This window comes from Mercenaria mercenaria, chromosome 13 (genome assembly GCF_021730395.1).
Source record: "Mercenaria mercenaria strain notata chromosome 13, MADL_Memer_1, whole genome shotgun sequence".
Taxonomy (NCBI): Eukaryota; Metazoa; Mollusca; class Bivalvia; order Venerida; family Veneridae; genus Mercenaria; species Mercenaria mercenaria.
Window position 1 is genome coordinate 53,416,067 of NC_069373.1, and position 20,245 is coordinate 53,436,311.

General features: G+C 34.9%; 1 protein-coding gene across 1 annotated transcript; it reads right to left on the reverse strand.

Annotated features, from left to right (window-relative positions):
• Positions 1–2,070: 2,070 nt before the first annotated feature.
• Positions 2,071–19,934, reverse strand: LOC123529105 (protein SSUH2 homolog). The gene is made up of 11 exons (XM_045309313.2): positions 19,663–19,934; positions 16,150–16,167; positions 15,575–15,718; positions 15,124–15,190; positions 13,323–13,452; positions 12,478–12,663; positions 11,497–11,669; positions 10,379–10,471; positions 6,047–6,149; positions 5,279–5,383; positions 2,071–2,448 (listed from the first exon to the last, which is right to left on the reverse strand). The coding sequence occupies exons 1-11, from the start codon at positions 19,679–19,681 to the stop codon at positions 2,302–2,304; spliced, it is 1,185 nt and encodes a 394-aa protein (XP_045165248.1). The 5' UTR covers positions 19,682–19,934; the 3' UTR covers positions 2,071–2,301.
• Between the last annotated feature and the right edge of the window lie 311 nt (positions 19,935–20,245).

The window sequence follows — 20,245 nt, forward strand, 5'->3', positions numbered from 1 at the left end:
ACGTTATCAATATATCGGATATACAAATAATTCTGACACTACTGGAAAACAATCTACCTCAGTGTTTTAGCACATTTAAAGGATTGTAGTCATTTAGATATACAAGAAATAGCGTAACTTGATAGTAGAAAAAAATCCAAATGAACAATATATTATTTTCTTTATCTAGTTTTCAAATTCAACAATTTCAAAATGCGTTTACGTAAGACCTGAAACGAAAAGATTCTGTGAGGTTGGTTATCGTTTGTCCAAAGGCAAGTTTCTTGTTTTATGTTTGGACCTCACAATGCATGTCAAGTTGTTGCAAAGAACAGGAGAATGTTCATCATCTGCTTAAAAATTAAATTTTTTGTTCCGATATTGAAAACTTTGTGAAAAGATGAGTTAGATCCAATATTCTAATATGCTTGCCTCTGTTAAAACACACTTACGCTAGAATGACGTCACGTTAACGTGCGGTGACGTCAACGGTTTTGTTGCGACCAAGAAAGAGCGCTACTATACTTTATCTACTGTTTTAGATTAAAGGCATATTAGAATTGAAATAATTCATAGCAAAATCGTGTTTTAACACTATTTATCCGATAGTGAAAACTTTGTAAAAAAAAATGAGTTAGATCCAATTATACCAGGTGTAAGGGTCAATCAGTTGAAACTATATCAGAGTCTATGTAGTGACAAGTAAAAGTTTATTAATATTGGAGTTGATAAAAAGAAAATAACTAGATAAAGGGTAAACTAATGGGAGATATAGACCTCCCTGACGTCCTGATTCTTCAATCAGTTCCAAAAAATCTCTATATCTAAGTTGGAATATATTATTGCAATCTATAAGGTGGTCTACATCACCTTTATGCAGATCGAAGGCAGACTCGCAAAATATCATTAATGACTCTTCATAGTAATCTGTAATACAGAAATACATGTTCATATATTATAGAACTTTCAATATTTGATTTAGAATATACAAAGACTTAGGAATTACTATTACCTATAAACAGGAACTTCTAAGCTTTAAAGTCTATGAATTAGAATTTACAACATACACCTTAAATATTTAATTGTACGTATAAATTGTCAAAGAAACGCATTTTCGATGTAAATCATGAAGTAATATATTTTCTATCCAAAGAAAGTGTAACGAAAGATAGCCTGGCTCTTCAAATCCATATAAAAGAATAGAAATCTGAAATCAATGAAAGAGCGATTTCGTATTTCTGTCAAATTGTTAGCCGTTCTCTGAGCGTTTCTGTTATATAAGGCAGCCTTTGAAAAACGTTTCTGCCAATCAAAGCAGCAATTTGTCTTTACCCGGACTAGTTTGAAAGCCTGTAATTTTTTCAAGAAAAGACGTGTATAGTTTATATTTGTGTGTATGCTCCTGAGGGATGGATGTGTTCGTGTATAATCTAAAATTACTCGAGTTCATTCACTCAAAAGATATACAGTACAACCTCTGCAGAGCGGCCCTCTCCGAAGTTAAGCAAAAACCTCTCTATAAAAACATCATCAAAATTTCTCTAAGCTAATATTTTTATCTCCCAAAGGGTGTTGCTCTATAGAGGCTGCATGTATTGAAGCGAAAACAAATATTTTCGCCTTCTGGATCAAACTTACTGTGATTTTTAACGCGTCATAATTATTTTAATAACTGGAAACTCGAGTCCAAAACTACCTAATGATATCTCAAGTCAATGTACAACAGGTTCATGAGTACGAAAATGCCCTTGCTTAAATTATACCATTCTCATAAACAAATAACTAACCTACGTGTTAATTGTTTGCAAACTTTAATGTCTGTCATCCAGGCAGTGATCTGTCATCACTGGCGCCGGTAATACGGTGTGGAGTTGGCTCGAAATTCAATCCCCGTTTGAAATCTGGCCTTTGAGAAATTTGAATTTCGAACAGCGAGCAGTCGTTCTTTTGACAATTTTATTGTTTGATGTTTAATTTCAATCTCTGAGCTGGCTCGAAATTCAGTTATAGTTCAAACTTAAATTTTGATCTTCAGCCATCTATAGATGTCAGCACCAATTTCTCGGAGCTCCGCAATAAAGAGATTGACGATGAAAATTAGATGATTTTTATTTAGTAAAATATAAAGTTATATAGAAAATAAAGAGCTCATATATATCTGAAACAAAAAAAAACACAAAAAACCCTAAACAAACAAGATAATTACTATGAGAAAAAAATGTTAATCAAAGACTGGCAGTTACATTTTTCTAGAATTCATATAATTCAAACGTATTACTGTTTCAACGATAAATCAATTTTTTTGCAGTAAAAGTCACTAGATCACAGAATTTCGCATCCACAGCAGCACTGGTGGGGATAATCCGGGGCATAAACTTTCCGTTCATTTCCGTACACCCAATATCGTGTCGTGATATCATCCCATTTATACTTCACCTCAGTAACTGGGACACCCCGCAATGTCTGCCTCTGAAATGAAAATTATCGTATTTGTTGTACTGTCTCTGCTATAAATAGATATTGTCATTTTGAATGGGGCCATTATGTACAACGACGTTTTTGTTGAGACGTCGTATTGAGGCGGAATGCCTCAAATGCCCGTATTCTTTAGAACGGTAAATTTTATACATGTAGTCATTTTAGCACGACTCGATTTAACTTTCAGTTAAACAAAGAAGGAAGTCAAGGGTTGCATATTCTGCGATAAGCAACGGTTTACGCACGGACCGTTGAGAGACCATTTTGGCGTCAATTATGACGTCAAATAACCAGGAGCTGTGTAATTCATTACTACACGGATATGTAAAGTTCAGCACAGTTTTTTTTTTGATACCTTGTTTTAATAAGTACGTTTGTCTGAAAATATACAAGATTTTCTTGTGATGTATCGTCTTATATACCATGTCTCAGACTTCTGATGCTTGGATATTTATAACTACCAAGGCTAACACCCTCGTGGTCCAATTCCTGCGCATCTTAACTCTGAACTTCTGTAAATGTAGACGATAAACAAAGGCCTTCCTTATTTAATAAATTATATACCATAATTTTGCTTTGTTGATCGTTGTAGTAAAGTGCACATACTTGCAGTTTTACGTTTTCAATTTTTTTTCTCATAAAGCAACGACGGGGCAAAAAGAAACACTAGCATTTTTAAGTCCAAGTTTTAGTTTCAGATTTCAAACATTTATGTATATGGGCCGTGGTGCATGTCTGTTTCAAACGTTTCCAGTATGAGCAACAGTATAGATAACTGGAAACTTCCTGAATCAATTTACTTTCGTTTTCATGTTACAATAAACAACAAATGAAAGTGCATGTATTTTTTAAAATTCAAACGAAATGGCACAGTGCATGACACACAAAAGGAAGTAAAATTAGTATGAAGCAGATGATTCGTAAAATTAAATCACATGTACTCAACTTCCATCCATCATACAATGCAAAGTGCGGACGGTTTATTTTTTTTTCCAGTAAAATAGGTACATTTTCCGCTAAATTTTGTATCAATATTTATATATATCCGCATATCCAAATCTACTATAATAACATGACTATTATTTTGTTTTATTCATTGTTTACTTGAATGATAACTTATTCATTTTTAAATTAATTCAATTAAAAATCTACTGTAATGTTCAACATGAAAAATAATGTTCTCACTGTATTAAATCACCCACTTGTAGTATATACTAGATATCAGGAAATTAATACTTATCTATACTAATAGCTACTCAAGATGAAAGCCTGTTTTTACTTTAGTCAGACTTACTTTGAACTTTGACAATAACGTACACCCAAGTGAGACTTCAAATAATAAAAAGTCCTGGCAGACTGTAATAACTTGATATTCACTGTGTTAGGAATTCAATGAATTTCTGATAATTTCTTATAAATGTGTAAACCGCCAAAAAAGTATTTTGGCGAAGGACTTATATATGTTTTTGCCAATGAAATATTTGACTTGACTTGACATTATTTAAACCACATGCCAACAGAAGATCGTCAAAACTTCAGAAAAAAAGCAACATATAATGAATTTTCTAACATGGCTCGATCTTTTTTGTCAGTTAAACAAAGAAGTAAGTAAAGTGTTGTATATTCTGCGATAAGCCACGGTAGCCTCGCGGACTCATAAGAGAACCTTATGATGTCAAATGTGACGCCATATAGCCACATGACGTCCATTTCATTACTACTAACTCGTATTAAGTAAATTTCAACATGACATCATCACCATGTTTAAATGCGCATGTAAGAAAGAAAATAAATGCTGCCTTCTTGTGGTTTGTTGGCTGATTTACCACGTGCTCGGATATCCTGAACTCTGAACCGTGGTAAGTCAGATAATAAATAGCACGGAGAACTTGATAATTTGATAAACAAAATTCTAACACGATCCGATTCATTTTCCTATTAAACAAAGAAGGAAGAAAGCAATGAATTATCATACAACAAATCACTGTTCTGACGTCACATTTATTACGTCACGGCGTCAAGCAGCATAGCAGCGCGCTGTAAAAGAAACCGATTGAAAACGGGCAAATATTTAATGCATGTCATCAAGGATGTACTTTAAAATCCTTTATAACGTGTTAGAATCGAAATAATATATCTCATTTAGTGATTTGCTCTTGAATAAATCACTGCTTGTCGTTCAGATGCGTATTATTATATCACTCGGGCTACGCCCTCGTGATATAATTCCTTCACATCTGAACTCCAAGCAGTGATTTATTCAACGACAAATCACTGGATGAGATATATTATTTCTTAAACAAAAATATAAATAAGCTTTAATTTTACGTTGATGTTTAACGAGTATGATAAAACATCTATTCAAGAACACATTTATATTGCGTGACTAACCCTTTAAGTGTTTTTGTCTGTGTAAATTAGGTATAGACTACACGAGTGTTTGATACATATACATGCTACCTAGCACTCAGTTACTATCTAATAAAATCAACTTCAAAATTTACTTTAAAAATCTGGAGGTTTACTTGTTAACATAATAGTTACCGCCCACTCTAAATAATGACGTCTAAATTCAACCCACAGTCAATGTGTGCTCTTTTGTTCGGATACACTGAACACAGAGGAGTAAACAAATCAGTTTTCTTCTTGAATGTAGCTTTAGCGTAATCAAATGCGTGAAAATGTTCTTGAAATATTACGAAACGACGCCTCGGACATTTTCTCACAAAACCAACCTTGTCTGACTTCGTTCTATTTAAAACGCAATAAAGCATTACAAAAAAAAAAAAAACAAAAAAAAAAAACGAAAGAAATACTTTACCTGATTCAACAACCTTTCCGTCGGCCATTTTCCCTTGTGCGAATTAACAAGTCTTACAGAATTGTCGTTGATTTCTTTCACCGGATACATTGTAATTGGCCAAACCTTAAATTAAAAAACAAAATATCAAAACACCTCTTCATGCTTGATCACATTTGCCCAAATTTTCCGTACGAAATCTGCTACTGACTTGCTTTTATATTAAAAAAATTGTTTTGCGGAAACAGGTCTGTTTTCCCTTTTCAAAACGGGAAGTTAGGACACAGGAAGTTAAAACTGGTTAAAGAATTTGAAAACTCATCCACAAAACGACGACCAGGTCAAATTTCATCACTTGTTCCAAAGTTAAAGTTTTATAAATTTTGGAACATACATAGTCAACAACGAAAATTCGAAAGTCAAAGTGATCGCAAAGTTATGCGAGTTTGAACGAGATAGACAAATATATGAAGAGTCTAGATTTTTTTTACAAGATTACAATACAAAGTCGTTGTATTGGACTTGTAATGTTAATCGGCAAATTACGTAAACACTGTATGCGATTTCGGCATTCTCCGGTTTTTAAGGAAGGCCACGTGCGAGCTGAGCTACATTTACGTCCGAAGAAAGCCGAATTACTGAATACGTAATCACGGAAATTGCCGAGTGCCATTGCTAGTCCACTACATTAAGGTTCGCGAGAACGTAGCCAATATAGTGTAAATTAACTTTAAAACTAAAAATACCAACCAAAAGGGACCAAATTTGTTTTTTTTTGTAATTTCATACCATTTGTGCAACATCTTCAAACACGATGGTTCCTCCAACTTCACGTACCAGCTCATCAGGCATATCAGTAGTCTCTAGGATAAAATCTTCCTTGTGATTCGTGCTAAAAAGTAAACAGTTTTTTGTTGTTGTTTTTTTCTTTTTTGTTAATGTAAATAATCATTATGATGTATCACCACCAGGAAATTTGTATGAAAACAAAACTTATACGGAAGAATTCCGATACTGGTGGCCTAGAAGCGTTTTCAAAGCAGGGCAGTGGACGGGCGTAATCTGCAAAACCTGACCGATTTCTCCAAAAAAAAGCTAAATTTGTTGTTTCAAGCTCAATATAACAAAAAACTTTTCTGTTTTCACTTAAAAGAGAGGTATAGCGAGCTCGACACATCTAACGTTGTTACTTACAAGGAAAGAGAGCTAAATACAGCGTCTTAAAACAATACAACACAACATTAACGTTATTACATACTATGAGATAGCTGACTCAATAAACATCTACTATAGTTACTAACCAATAGATATGGAAATCCACACAACAGCTAGTTTTCTTACTTACAAAGAGGTAGTGAAATCTAAACAACATCTTACGTAGTTACTTATAAAGAGATAGTGTAATCAACACAACACATCTACCGTTGCTGCTTACAAAGAAATAAAAAAACCAGTATAAACATCTAACGTTGTTCCTTACAAAAAGATACCAAAATCAATATGACATTTAACCATGCTGCTTTCACAGAGATAATAAAATCAATACAAAATGTAACGTTGTTGCTTACAAAGAGATAATTAAATCAATACAACATCTAATCTTACTGCTAACAAAGAGATAATAGAATCACCTAACGCTGCTGCTTACAAGGCGATAACGCACCTAACATAGTAAAATCAAAACAACACCTAACGCTGCTGCTTATAAAGAGATAGTGAAATCAACGCAACACCTAACGCTGCTGCTTATAAAGAGATAGTGAAATCAACGCAACACCTAACGCTGCTGCTTATAAAGAGATAGTGAAATCAACGCAACACCTAACGCTGCTGCTTATAAAGAGATAGTAAAATCAACACAACACTAAGTTTATTCTAATTTGTTTTAGCTCGATTGAGATGAAAGCTTTAAGCTTCTTGTAACCACTCTCGAGTCCGCTTCCTCGAAAAACCATTACTGGTGTCATATGAGAAGTCATGGTCGTGACCCTAGTGGGCCTCGAACCCACGACTCCTGGATTGAGCGGCCGACACCTTATCCGCTAGACTACCGCTCCCCTTTGGGAGAAACACAACACTAAACGCTGCTGCTTATAAAGAGATAGTGAAATCAATCTTGATTACGAAGAGGTTGTGAGCTAAACACAAAATATAATTGAGCAATTGTGCATCTAACGGTGTTATTTACGAAGACACAGTGAAATGAATATGACAGTTTACAATGTAACTTAAAAAGAGAAAGTGACTTCTTATTAAAAACTGATGTAACTTCTTAAAAAGAGATAGTAAGCTCAATACAGTCATCACTTCCAGAGGGAAATAAAGCACAAAACAACATCTAACGTCGTTATTAACAAGGAGATAGTGAGCTTAATACAACATCTAACGTCGTTACTTACAAGAAGATAGTGAGCTTAATACAACGTCTAACGTCGTTACTTACAAGGAGATAGTGAGCTTAATACAACATCTAACGTCTTCACTCAGAAGAAGATAGTTAAGGTGATCGTGAGCTTTAATTATACAACATCTAACGTCGTTACTGACAAGGAGATACTGAGCTTAATTCATCACATAACGTCGTTACTTATGAGTTAGTGAGCTTAATACAACATCTAACGTCGTTACTTACAAGGAGATTGTGAGCTTAATACAAGATCTAACGTCGTTACTTACAAGTAGATAGTGATCTTAATACAACATCTAACGTCGTCACTTACAAGGAGATTGTGAGCTTAATACAACATCTAACGTCGTCACTTACAAGGAGATAGTGAGCTTAATACAAGATCTAACGTCGTTACTTACAAGTAGATAGTGATCTTAATACAACATCTAACGTCGTCACTTACATGGAGATTGTGAGCTTAATACAACATCTAACGTCGTTATTTACGATATAGTGAGCTTAATACAACATCTAACGTCGTTATTTACGAGACAGTGAGCTTAATACAACATCTAACGTCGTTACTTACAAGGAGCTCGAGATTGTTAGCTTTATACAACATCTAACGTCGTTACTTACAAGGTAATAGTGACCTTAATACAACATCTAACGTCGTTAGCTTAATACAACATCTAACGAGGTACTTACAAGGAGATAGTAAGCTTAATACAAAATCTAACGTCTTTACTTACAAGGAGATTGTGACATTAATACAACATCTAACGTCTTTACTCAGAAGGAGATAGTGATCTTAATACAACGTCTAACGTCTTCGCTCAGAAGGAGATAGTGAGCTTAATAGAATATCCACCGTCTTACGTACAAGGAGATAGTAAGCTTAATACAACATCTTACGTCGTTACTTGCAAGGAGATCGTGAGCTTTATACAACATCTAACGTCGTTACTTACAAGGAGACAGTGGGCATAATACAACATATAACGTCGTTATTTACAAGGAGTTAGTGAGTTTAATACAACATCTAACGTCGATAGTGAGCTTAATAAAACATCTAACGTTGTTACTGTATAGAGATATTGTGAGCTCAATATAATAGTTAACGTTTATATTAATTAATTTATCAAATATGGTTACTAACAAAGTTATATTGACTTCAATATAACATCTCACAAAGAGATAATGAGCTCAGTATAACATGTAACGTTGTTACTTACAAAGAGATAGTGAGCTCAGTATAACATGTAACGTTGTTACTTACAAAGAGATAGTGAGCTCAGTATAATATGTAACTGTGTTAATTACAAAGAGATGGTGAGTTAAGTATAACATGTAACGTTGTTACTTACAAAGAGATAGTGAGCTCTGTATAATATGTAACTGTGTTACTTACAAAGAGATAGTGAGCTCTGTATAATATGTAACTGTGTTACTTACAAAGAGATAGTGAGCTCAGTAGAACATGTAACATTGTTACTTACAAAGAAATAGTGAGCTCAGTATAATATGTAACTTTGTTATTTACAAAGAGACAGTGAGCTCAGTATAACATGTAACGTTGTTACTTACAAAGAAACAGTGAGCTCAGTATAACAAGTAACGTTGTTACTTACAAAGAAACAGTGAGCTCAGTATAACATGTAACTGTGTTACTTACAAAGAGACAGTGAGCTCAGTATAACATGTAACTGTGTTACTTACAAAGAGACAGTGAGCTCAGTATAACATGTAACTGTGTTACTTACAAAGAGACAGTGAGCTCAGTATAACACGTAACTGTGTTACTTACAAAGAGACAGTGAGCTCAGTATAACACGTAACTTTGTACCTTACAAAGAGACAGTGCGCTCAGTATAACACGTAACGTTCTACCTTACAAAGAGACAGCGAGTTCAGCAATACACGTAACGTTGTTACTTACACGTAACGTTGTACCTTACAAAGAGACAGTGCGCTCAGTATAACACGTAACGTTGTTACTTACAAAGAGACAATGAGTTCAGCATAACACGTAACGTTGTAACTTACACGTAACGTTGTACCTTACAAAGAGACAGTGAGTTCAGTATAACACGTAACGTTGTACCTTACAAAGAGACAGTGAGTGCAGCATAACACGTAACGTTGTTACTTACACGTAACGTTGTACCTTACAAAGAGACAGTGCGCTCAGTATAACACGTAACGTTGTTACTTACAAAGAGACAGTGAGTTCAGCATAACACGTAACGTTGTTACTTACACGTAACGTTGTACCTTACAAAGAGACAGTGCGCTCAGTATAACACGTAACGTTGTTACTTACAAAGAGACAGTGAGTTCAGCATAACACGTAACGTTGTTACTTACACGTAACGTTGTACCTTACAAAGAGACAGTGAGTTCAGTATAACACGTTACGTTGTTACTTACAAAGAGACAGTGAGTTCAGCATAACACGTAACGTTGTTACTTACAAAGAGACAGTGAGTTCAGTATAACACGTAACGTTGTTACTTACACGTAGCGTTGTACCTTACAAAGAGACAGTGAGTTCAGTATAACACGTAACGTTGTTACTTACAAAGAGACAGTGAGTTCAGTATAACGCGTAACGTTGTTACTTACAAAGAGACAGTGAGTTCAGCATAACACGTAACGTTGTTACTTACACGTAACGTTGTACCTTACAAAAAGACAGTGAGTTCAGTATAACATATAACGTCGTTACTTACAAGGAAATGGTAAGTTCAATATAACATCTGAGCATTCGATATCCTTGACACTCTCGGCATGTTATACGACCATCACCGCCACATTTGAAACACCTGAAATAAAAAAAAATCACGTTTCTCTGACGTCATTATTCTTCTCGATGTAAACAGCCTTGGCCCAATTTGCATGTCTTTTGTATATTTCCATTTATTTCGACTGATCAGCAATATCAGAAAAAAGTCGATGACAGTTAAAAAAGATAAATCAGCCGGATGAATGTGTGCGAATGGTTGTTCTCGTATGTGGGCAGACAATACCAAATATAGCTTCTTGGGTACATACGTACTTCAGCATCTTCACTCGGACCTATAGTTTGGTCTGATGGTGCAAGCCCGAACGTACATATAAGAAATCGTGCGAGGTATCCAATCAAATAACTTGATGCGTATCTATTGGTTTCCATTGGTTTCTGCGCACCATTGAAACCACAGTCAAGGAATTTAAAAACGCTTCATTCATGTATGGGAATTATTCTTTCTTGCAACTTTTATTCAAATGCTTTTCTATTTACTTATTATCATTCATTAAATCTGATCCAATATTGGGGTTTCCTCTGTGATATTTGAAGCGTGACCGTTGCTATATGTGCACGTGTTCGCGTCATACAAAATCCACTGCGCGCATTCGCAAAAGATTGTTGAAGTCCATAACAAACTCATTAACAAATTTTTTTTTTCAAAATGTCCCGATTTTTATTGCATTAAAGCAACATTCATTAAAATAATTACTGACTTAGATCCTTCCCAAAGGTAGGTGTTTCTAAAAATCTTTTATTGAAACCCTTTAAAGCGACAATATCACGTTAATGTGACGTCAGAGAGACAACTATGTCGTTGACATTTTAATTAAAAGTTCTTACTAACATGGTTTCAAGTTAAATCCAAACGACAGAATTTGACAAAAATTACCGTTTAAATGAAAACTTTATTTTATTAAAAACTATAAGCCATCGGTTCAATGGACCTTGGGCAAATAATTTTGGCTGTTGACTGTCTAGCCATTCATTATGTACATATAGCCAACTTGATTGCCTTAAGATGTGGTCTTTGCACAGATTTTTTATTTTATGAGTGTTTACCTGTTTCGTCCAGAACCATGACATCTGTGGCACTGTCGCCGGACATGCCTCTTTTCCTGATGGCTGTAAGTATTGCATACACCATCCCCATGACATGTTGTACACCGTACGCGTCCGTCCCCGCCACATCTGTGACACCAGTTCCACCCCCTCTGGTCACAACCTCCGCATGGCTTGAAAAATAATCAATCCTTCAGATATACTTCTCAATGTTGGATATTATACGATATTCAACAAAAAAGGGCAATATTGACCAGAACGATGGGCCTAATTTTCGGACAATAAAATTAGTTCAATTATAGAGTATAAAAACATTAACGTAACTAGGCAAATATTCGAGCATTGCAAAAGACTTTGCCATCAAACTTACAACTGCTCCTCATCTTTAACTGATGTAACAAGCCTCGTTTTGGAATACGAGCAAACATTTGTGAGTCTGCCTTGACTTCTGATATTTTATTTCCTTGGTTTCGCGCCTTTTTAACATGAAAAGATGATAATGTACAAAGATGATAATGTACAAAGATGATAATGTACCCTGCACAACCGATATGAGCTGCATTAAGCGACTTGGAAGTCGCCACGAAATAGTGCTTCACTATTTCATCTACTTGTTTACATAAAAGAAAATATTAGAATCAAAATAAAATATCGGTAATGTACCTCGCATGGATTTACTCGGGTTACACCCTCGTTAAACCATTACGCAGATGTTTAAGCTCTTCATCATGTTTAAATAAATTTAAACATTGTTTTCCTAAGAAGTTAAGGTAGTGTACCCGTGATAAATATCAGTAATGTCTGTGCGATTACGTCTTCTACGTATAGAACTTCGGCATTCTCCGTCAGGTGGATTGTACGAGCGCTTCATTAGCAGCCGGAGAAAGCCGAAGCAGCATCGGGATATTTCGTAATCTTACGTAAATAGTCGATTGTCATCACTAGTCCGTTACTTTAGGGTGAAAACACAGAATGCTTTACCTGTACCACAGATGTATGAGGAACTTCCTTTTTGATATTATGTGTCTTAAACATCTCATTCGGAGCACAAGGTATTGACCAAGGTGGTGGTGGAGGCCCATTCTGTGGGCCGTCAACTGGTCCACCTCTGTAGGGCTCCCTGGCATTCTTTGTATTTCTACCTTCGCCAAAAGTTTCCAAGATATACTGAAAGAAAGTGATAAAAATGACACTGTGTAGTTTTCATCTATGTGGAGTATTTGTGTGAGGTCATATAGCTTCACCAGTAAGGTATATAAAACTCCGGAAACGGTATTCGGGTCACGTTGTGGCTCCACAGAAGTTCCGTCTGTACAACTGTCTACACAAAAGACTTGTTTTGTTTTTATTTGTGGTAAACGCTCAGCTTCATTTGATGACATTCATTTTAAGTGAAATATTTACCTCGTAGAATCTTTGGAACCAAATTTAGCAAACGCCAATCAATGTTGTGGTAAACCATTCTTATTCTGTCTGGATCATATATTTTGTTGTAACATTTGCCGTAAAGCTCACAATGAAATGTTTCTACATAAAACATTGAATATTAAGCTACCAACCACTTATACAGCTAAAACTGTATTTGTAAACCTTTAGCCTGCTGGCGGCAAGTGATTTTGCCTTTGCGACCAGTTCACTGAGACCAAGACCAGCCTGTACATACTTGCAGGCTGATCTTGGTCTGCATTGTCCGCAATTCACTCAGTAAATGTTTAGTGAGCACCTTCGAATAATAAATGGCATTGCCCAAATTGAATGGACCAGTCCATTTTAGGAATTTAGCAGGGGAAAGGTTGATCAGTAAGGATATTCTAACTGTAACTTACATGTAAAGCGGTTATGCCTTCATACTTTAGGACACTCATTTCTTTGGCGGGTTTGCTACCATAACAACAATGCTCCGACACGTGCTGTAACATCGCCGCCCGGCATGCTTCTTCATCCAATTTTGCCATACTGCAAGTGACAAATAAACCCTTAAAATTGACATATAGCCAGGGTGCAAGTGGCTAAACACGTTATATTAAATTAAGGTGAACTGTAAGTGGCAAAAATGCTTTTTCACAAGTAAACAAGACTGAAAAGAGCAAAATATCACTATCTATAAACGTTACATCAGACTGCATTTGGAAAACTCCACTTCATGTTAACGTTAATCAGAGCTCATTTGGCGAAATTCACTTCGAACTAAAATTGAGCCAGAGTAAAGATAGCAAAAAAGCATTACAACATTTATCCAGGTTATAAAATTGTGCAATACAGATGAAGAGTTTAGCAAAACTGTGCATGCCATTGGCAAAATGTACAGTACAACATTCGGGTAGGCTGCTTTAGAAAAAAAAACATATGCACTGCCATATTTACCTAGATCAGAACTAGTAAAATAGAATTTGACATTTAGCTTGGAGTGCAAATACCCACTTATTAATAATTCTAAAGGTGTAATTCGCCAAAAAGTTCTAAAAAACTGGTGTAAAATTTAGGAAGATACTTTTAACGTATGTGTAGGCGTTTACGTGGAAGCGACGCCAAAGTGACAAAAAAAAAATGACATTCAGTTTGGAGTTAAAAGTTACCATTAATCTGGTCAAACTTGACTATTTGAAAGCATATTGTTCGGTCACGAAAAAAACATGGTTTTCACATGTAAATGTGATGTTAAATCTTTACAAAGGCTATGGACAAGAATAACGAAGCCTCCCCGTAAGGAATTTTCTACATTATGATTTTCTGAAAGCCCAATGTCTGAAAAGCAAATACCCGTTTTCTATAATCTGGACGTCAGGGCGTTACGACTGTTACAATCAGCGCAGTCTGGTCAGGATCCATGTTTTTCGCTTTAAAAGCCTATTGGAATTGGAGAAACCGTTAGCGAACAGCATGGATCCTGACTAGACTGCACGGATGCGCAGGCTGGTCTGGATCCATGCTGGTCGCAAACCCACTATGTTGGTTTTCTCATGGCGCGGCTCAGTTATTATCATGTACGCTATTGCCTTATGTATACAATACAACACCTTCATAGTAAGTATGAAACAGAAAATTAATTTAAAATATCTGAAAAGCAAGAAATAATTAAACTGTCGGATAAAACTATACATAAAAGTGCTAAGTAACCATGGAACTCACATTTCATAATATCTGGAAATAAAGGTGTATACTGAATTACGTTAGATTATAAATTGAACTCAATAGTCACTTCAACATTTCTTTTTATACAAAAAATGTTTAATGACTTTATAATCATAACACAGTAATATGTGTACATGCACCAAGTTACCGAGCTTCGCCTATACATTCATAGACAAATTTTAGTTTGGTACCAAATTGCGGTATAAGCCGTAAAGTCGGTCCCGGGGCAGGGGGTGTAGATGACATTTTGATAAAAAAAATCTTGTAAATCAACTGTGAATTCTTAAATCAACTATTGATTCGTGACAAAAAAAGCAACGGCAACAATAATAGAATGGCGTCAGTAACTTATTTAAATTTTAGTTCATGATTATTCGTAATTATTTAAGTATGATGCTGATATATGAAATTATTAGCATTTAACCTGGAGAAAAAATTTTCTTCAGTTCATTGTACGTATATTTATTGCAATTTATTTATTTGATTCACACTTACTCTGTGAATGTTTGCGGTGGCGGGTCTCCCTGGGGTTGAGGAGGCATCGGGGGCGGGGGCATTGGTTCTGAAACACGAAAATACATTTAAATAATGAACAACTTCATAATACTGCTTCAAGATGCTGTTTAAATTTTAAAAGTCAGTATTTCTACATTTTGTAACTTCATATTTATGCGATCTGTCATCAAATGCATTATTAAAAACCCACGCAGAATATTGAATGTATTTGTTCCATAGCCCTTGTCACAGCCAGTCTACAATATCTGCGTTTTGCACGACAATTTAAAGTACAAATTGAGACCCAACTACCATGGAAAAAAAAAGAATTTTCAACTTGTATTTAATTTAGGCATAGCGTGTAAAATAAACATTGCAAACTATAACAAAATCGGATATGTCTTGCACATTATAGCTTTTATATTCATACCTTAGCTAAAACCCAACTTACTTGCTTGCCCGAAACCAATGCCCTCATATCCAGGCATGGGCGGGTAGGCAGGGTCCGAGTTTTGCATCGGAGGTGGCTCCTCGCTGATCTGGAACCCAGGCGGGGGACCACCTGTGGGTTTTGGATCCATTCCAGGGTGCCATTCTGAGAAAAAATAATACAGGTATGTGACCTATGAATGAAAATTTATTTAGCTTTTCATTAGATATGATACTATTATTTTCATGAAGGTCATAAAAATGGGATAGTACATGCATGTGTAAGTAACTAGTCAGCACACCCGTTTCTAGCCGTCATTGGACCAATATCATTTGTCCATCTGATAGATATTGTTTATCCATCGGTATTGATGACATCTGACCGATATTGGGCTATTTTATTTTTTTAAAAATGTGAGAGAAACACATAAACATACATCATAATTATAATGGTTCTGCTTTTTTTATTTTATCACGGTTTAACAATACATACCAATTACATGTATGTCAACATCTTTGAATTTTTATTTATTTAGTTGAACGAAAGTTTGGTTTCATTTACAAAGCTTTTATTAAAATAAATCGAAGATTACTTACGCCCCGGCGCTCCGCCACCTAAAAAAGAACATAAACTAATATCAATACTACTTAGACGTTTTCATTAATCATTTTGTAAAACGGCTTATAAATAATTGAACAGTATAAATGTATATTTGCAGAAAGTATGACAATCGTTAATACGAAGATTATAAATTCTTCCGCTATGTGGCGCTTTATTCTATACCAGGTTACGACCTGCGATTGTTTCTGACATCAAAAGTCGCAAAATGGTTTATTATACTAATGTTCGACATAGCCGAATCTGAAAGATATGTGGCTATAACCAAAATTTGAACAGTGTCCGCATTCACTTCAAAGAAAAATTAAATGAGTCGTGCCATGAGAAAACTAACATAGTGGCTTTGCGACCAGCATGCTGTTCGCTAACGGTTTCTGTAATTGCAATAGGCTTTGAAAGCGAACAGCATGGATCCTGACTAGACTGCGCGGATGCGCAGGCTGGTCGGGATCCATGCTGGTCGCAAAGCCACTATGTTGGTTTTCTCATGGCGCGGTGAAATGTCATTAAAGTGACACTCCTGGGCCAAATAAACAAAAGTAATAACCATTTTGTGACTGATTTATATATATATTATACATGCTTTGTATCTGAACATTGAGAAATTACGAATTGCCTTAAATTTATAGTATAGCTTTAGTTAAACTTTTTATCAGAACGATGTTCACGAAATTCTTGTGAGGAAAAAAGTGCCCGTAATGAAGCAAGCTATAAACCCTATAGCGACCTGCGTTTCAATACATATTCTAATTACTATAATGTATCACAATCAAATACTGTACATATTTAAGTTGTAACACAATGCCTGTATAATAATGAAGGTACTCTTATTCATGCAAAATATTATATGCTTTAATTATTATACCATGGAACCATGTTGGGCTTTAATTTTCATTAGAATACAGGCCTAATCTTTAATTCATGATGTTATTAACCGATGTGTTCAATTTTATCATTCAAATTTTGCTCTGTTAATTTTTAATATGCTGCATTGGTGAGTATATAATTTCCTTGTGGGGAAGTTCATGGCCAATATTCATTTACTTTTTAAGTCTGAAAAATAGATGTTAAATATCTTTTTTTCTTAACCAGTGTCACATTATCACATAGTTCAGCATTACAAGATAACGCTTAACAAAATTATGGCGAATGGAATATTTGAGCCGTGCCTTGAGAAAACCAACATAGTGGCTTTGCGACCAGCATGGATCCAGACCAGCCTGCGCATCCGCGCAGTCTGGTCAGGATCCATGCTGTTCGCTAACAGTTTCTCCAATTCCAATAGGCTTTAAAAGCGAACAGCATGGATCCTGACCAGACTGCGCGGATGCGCAGGCTGGTCTGGATCCATGCTGATCGCACACCCACTATGTTGGTTTTCTCATGGCACGGCTCATTTCATGTTTGTTCAAGTCTAAGGGTAAATCTGATAAATATATTGACACAGGTCTTCCATCGCTGGACCCACTTCGGACAAGGGTATATAACTTAAGCGTACACCATTTGAATCACATTCATTTTAACAATTTGGCTATTCTTAGAATCTGAGCCATAGACTTGTCCTAAAATTGAATCAACGGCACATTTTTCAAAGGATACACGTTAAACCTATGAAATAAATGAGTTTTAAAAAGCCCATACTTATAAAGGAACTTAAGGTGATACTTTTGAACTTCTGTGAAACTGGCCCTAGATCGATTGCCGTGAAATGTTAAACAATTCAATCTGCAGTTTCTTTCTCTTTATTTCTTTTTACATTCTTACGCACTGAAATAGGTTCATTTTAAAGCGGAAAGGAAAACGTATTCAATAATTAAAACGACGCAACTCTTTGAATTTAATTTCTCAAATGAAACCGAGGTCGTCTTGCAGAAATTATTATCAGAATTTATAAATTATGCAATTTTATATATTCATTACTCGTCTCTATGGTAAGATTTATACAAGAGTTGCTTTGATATAGTTGCTGATGTAAAATAAGTCAGACGGTCACAAGATACAAAACCATCAAATATAAATTAGTAGAATAATGTTATTATGAAGATGAAATATGAACTCGTAAAATCAGTTGACGTGACAAAATATTTGTGTGCGTATGAAGCAATTATAATTTGCAATTGACTCTTAAAGCAAGCTTGATATTTTTTTGCAAATGCAATTTAGTTTTAAGTGATATGCATAAAATAGTATATATTTGTATACGTTGGGTATATAAATCGATTGTTTGTTTTGCTAAACATGTAAACTTGACGAAATCTGGCATCTGGCAGTTTTATAAAGTTCAAAACTATTGTAAGGAAGAAAGTGATCATGTTTAGTAAACAAAAACCTTGCCACTTAATAGTAGTTAAACCTTGATCTATTTCTCAATTATCAGAAATAAGAATGTTAAGCTGGCATATAAATCACCTTGGTTCCCACCCTTCTTACGTCCCTGCATTAAGTATAGATGTAGGCCTATATATCTTAAGACGATTTACTGTAGAAGTTTTTTTCTATTAATGTCACAAAGGTCACCAAAAGACTCGATTGTTTCCGTAAAAGTATAGTGGAAACATTATCTGTAAACAAGTTTAAATTGTTTGAAAAGTTTTAGGTTAAAGCTAACTGACTGAATGAAATAGGATTTTTTTAGCTGTGTTTAACGTCACACCGACACAATTTTGGCCAATTGGCGACATTCCAGATGCGGAGGAAGACCACAGGTTCCGCTCTGGGCATTGTTTCATTACGGGCGGGCACCTGGGTAAAACCAAATATCTTCCGTAAGCTCCATACATGAAGAATTTTACACTCCCCTGTGAGGCTTGAACCCACATCGGTAAAGAGCAATTGATTAAGATCAGCGACTTTAACCACTTAGCTATGAAAGCCCCCGATTAAAATTTTCATGCTAGTTGTATATACATTTGCATCCATAAAGGAAATAAAGATTTCAAATACAAAAAAAAAAATATTTATTTTTTTTTTCATTTTGAAAATACGCACAATCGGGAGTTTTCAAATTAAATGCAATAAACGATATGTTTGGAAAAATACTTCAAACTGACCATAAACCGACTCTGTAGATCTAAATTATGGATTTTACTGAGGATAGATGCAATATAATATCAATTTAATAATGATTTTTTTAATAATTGATACTTTTTGACAGTATGATATAAACATATCGTATTACTGAATGCTCAAAGTACATTTGTAAAACAAAACATTTCTCCATTGTGGTAAACTATAATATTTACTTATTTAAATCATATATATATCCATAGTCATTATATATTTATTGTTTTTTACTAATCGGGAAATTTTTTTGTATAATTATACCTCTTGGGCTTTTTAGTGTAATGGAAAATATGAAACAAAACTTGAAACTTGAAAATCTGACTTCCAGGATCTCAAACAAAAAAGTCTGACCATTGCACACCGGTCACTCTATTATAACACACTCTCATAACTTAAAATGAATTTAATTTACAATAAATAATTCTTACCTGGATGAACCGCTGTCATATTCCAACGTCAGGTGTAGGCCTAGTCCAGTACTACCGAACTGATACTTTGATATGATCTTTTGTACAATTTTAAATCTGCATGTATATATTTAATTCCAATACCAAACTGCCCCGTGTCCACAACAATGTCATAACAAAGGCAAAATGAATTTTACAATTGGTAAAGTCTTTTCGTATACCTTTGTATCCGTTGGCTTTTTTGATCGGTCATAGTTCAAATATTGGTAAAATGTAGGTTGAAATATCAATTATTCAACACTATTTTAATGCAGTTTGATAAATCCTTTGGTGGAAATATACGGTATTTATATAGTGAAAAAATAGTTTAATTATAATCCATTTAAGGATTAGCCTAAATTTGCCGGAGACAACGTCCAATTTAAAGATACAGTAAAACTTGGAATCGAACGTAACTAGCTGATTTGAAATAAGCCGAAAGAAAAAAAAAAGGTTCGCTTGAATTTGGAAATACTATTTTTACCTTTAATACAAGGCCTCGTTTTTTGTTACTGACATACTGACCACACTGTATAGGATTTTTTACTTTTATCATATTGATATA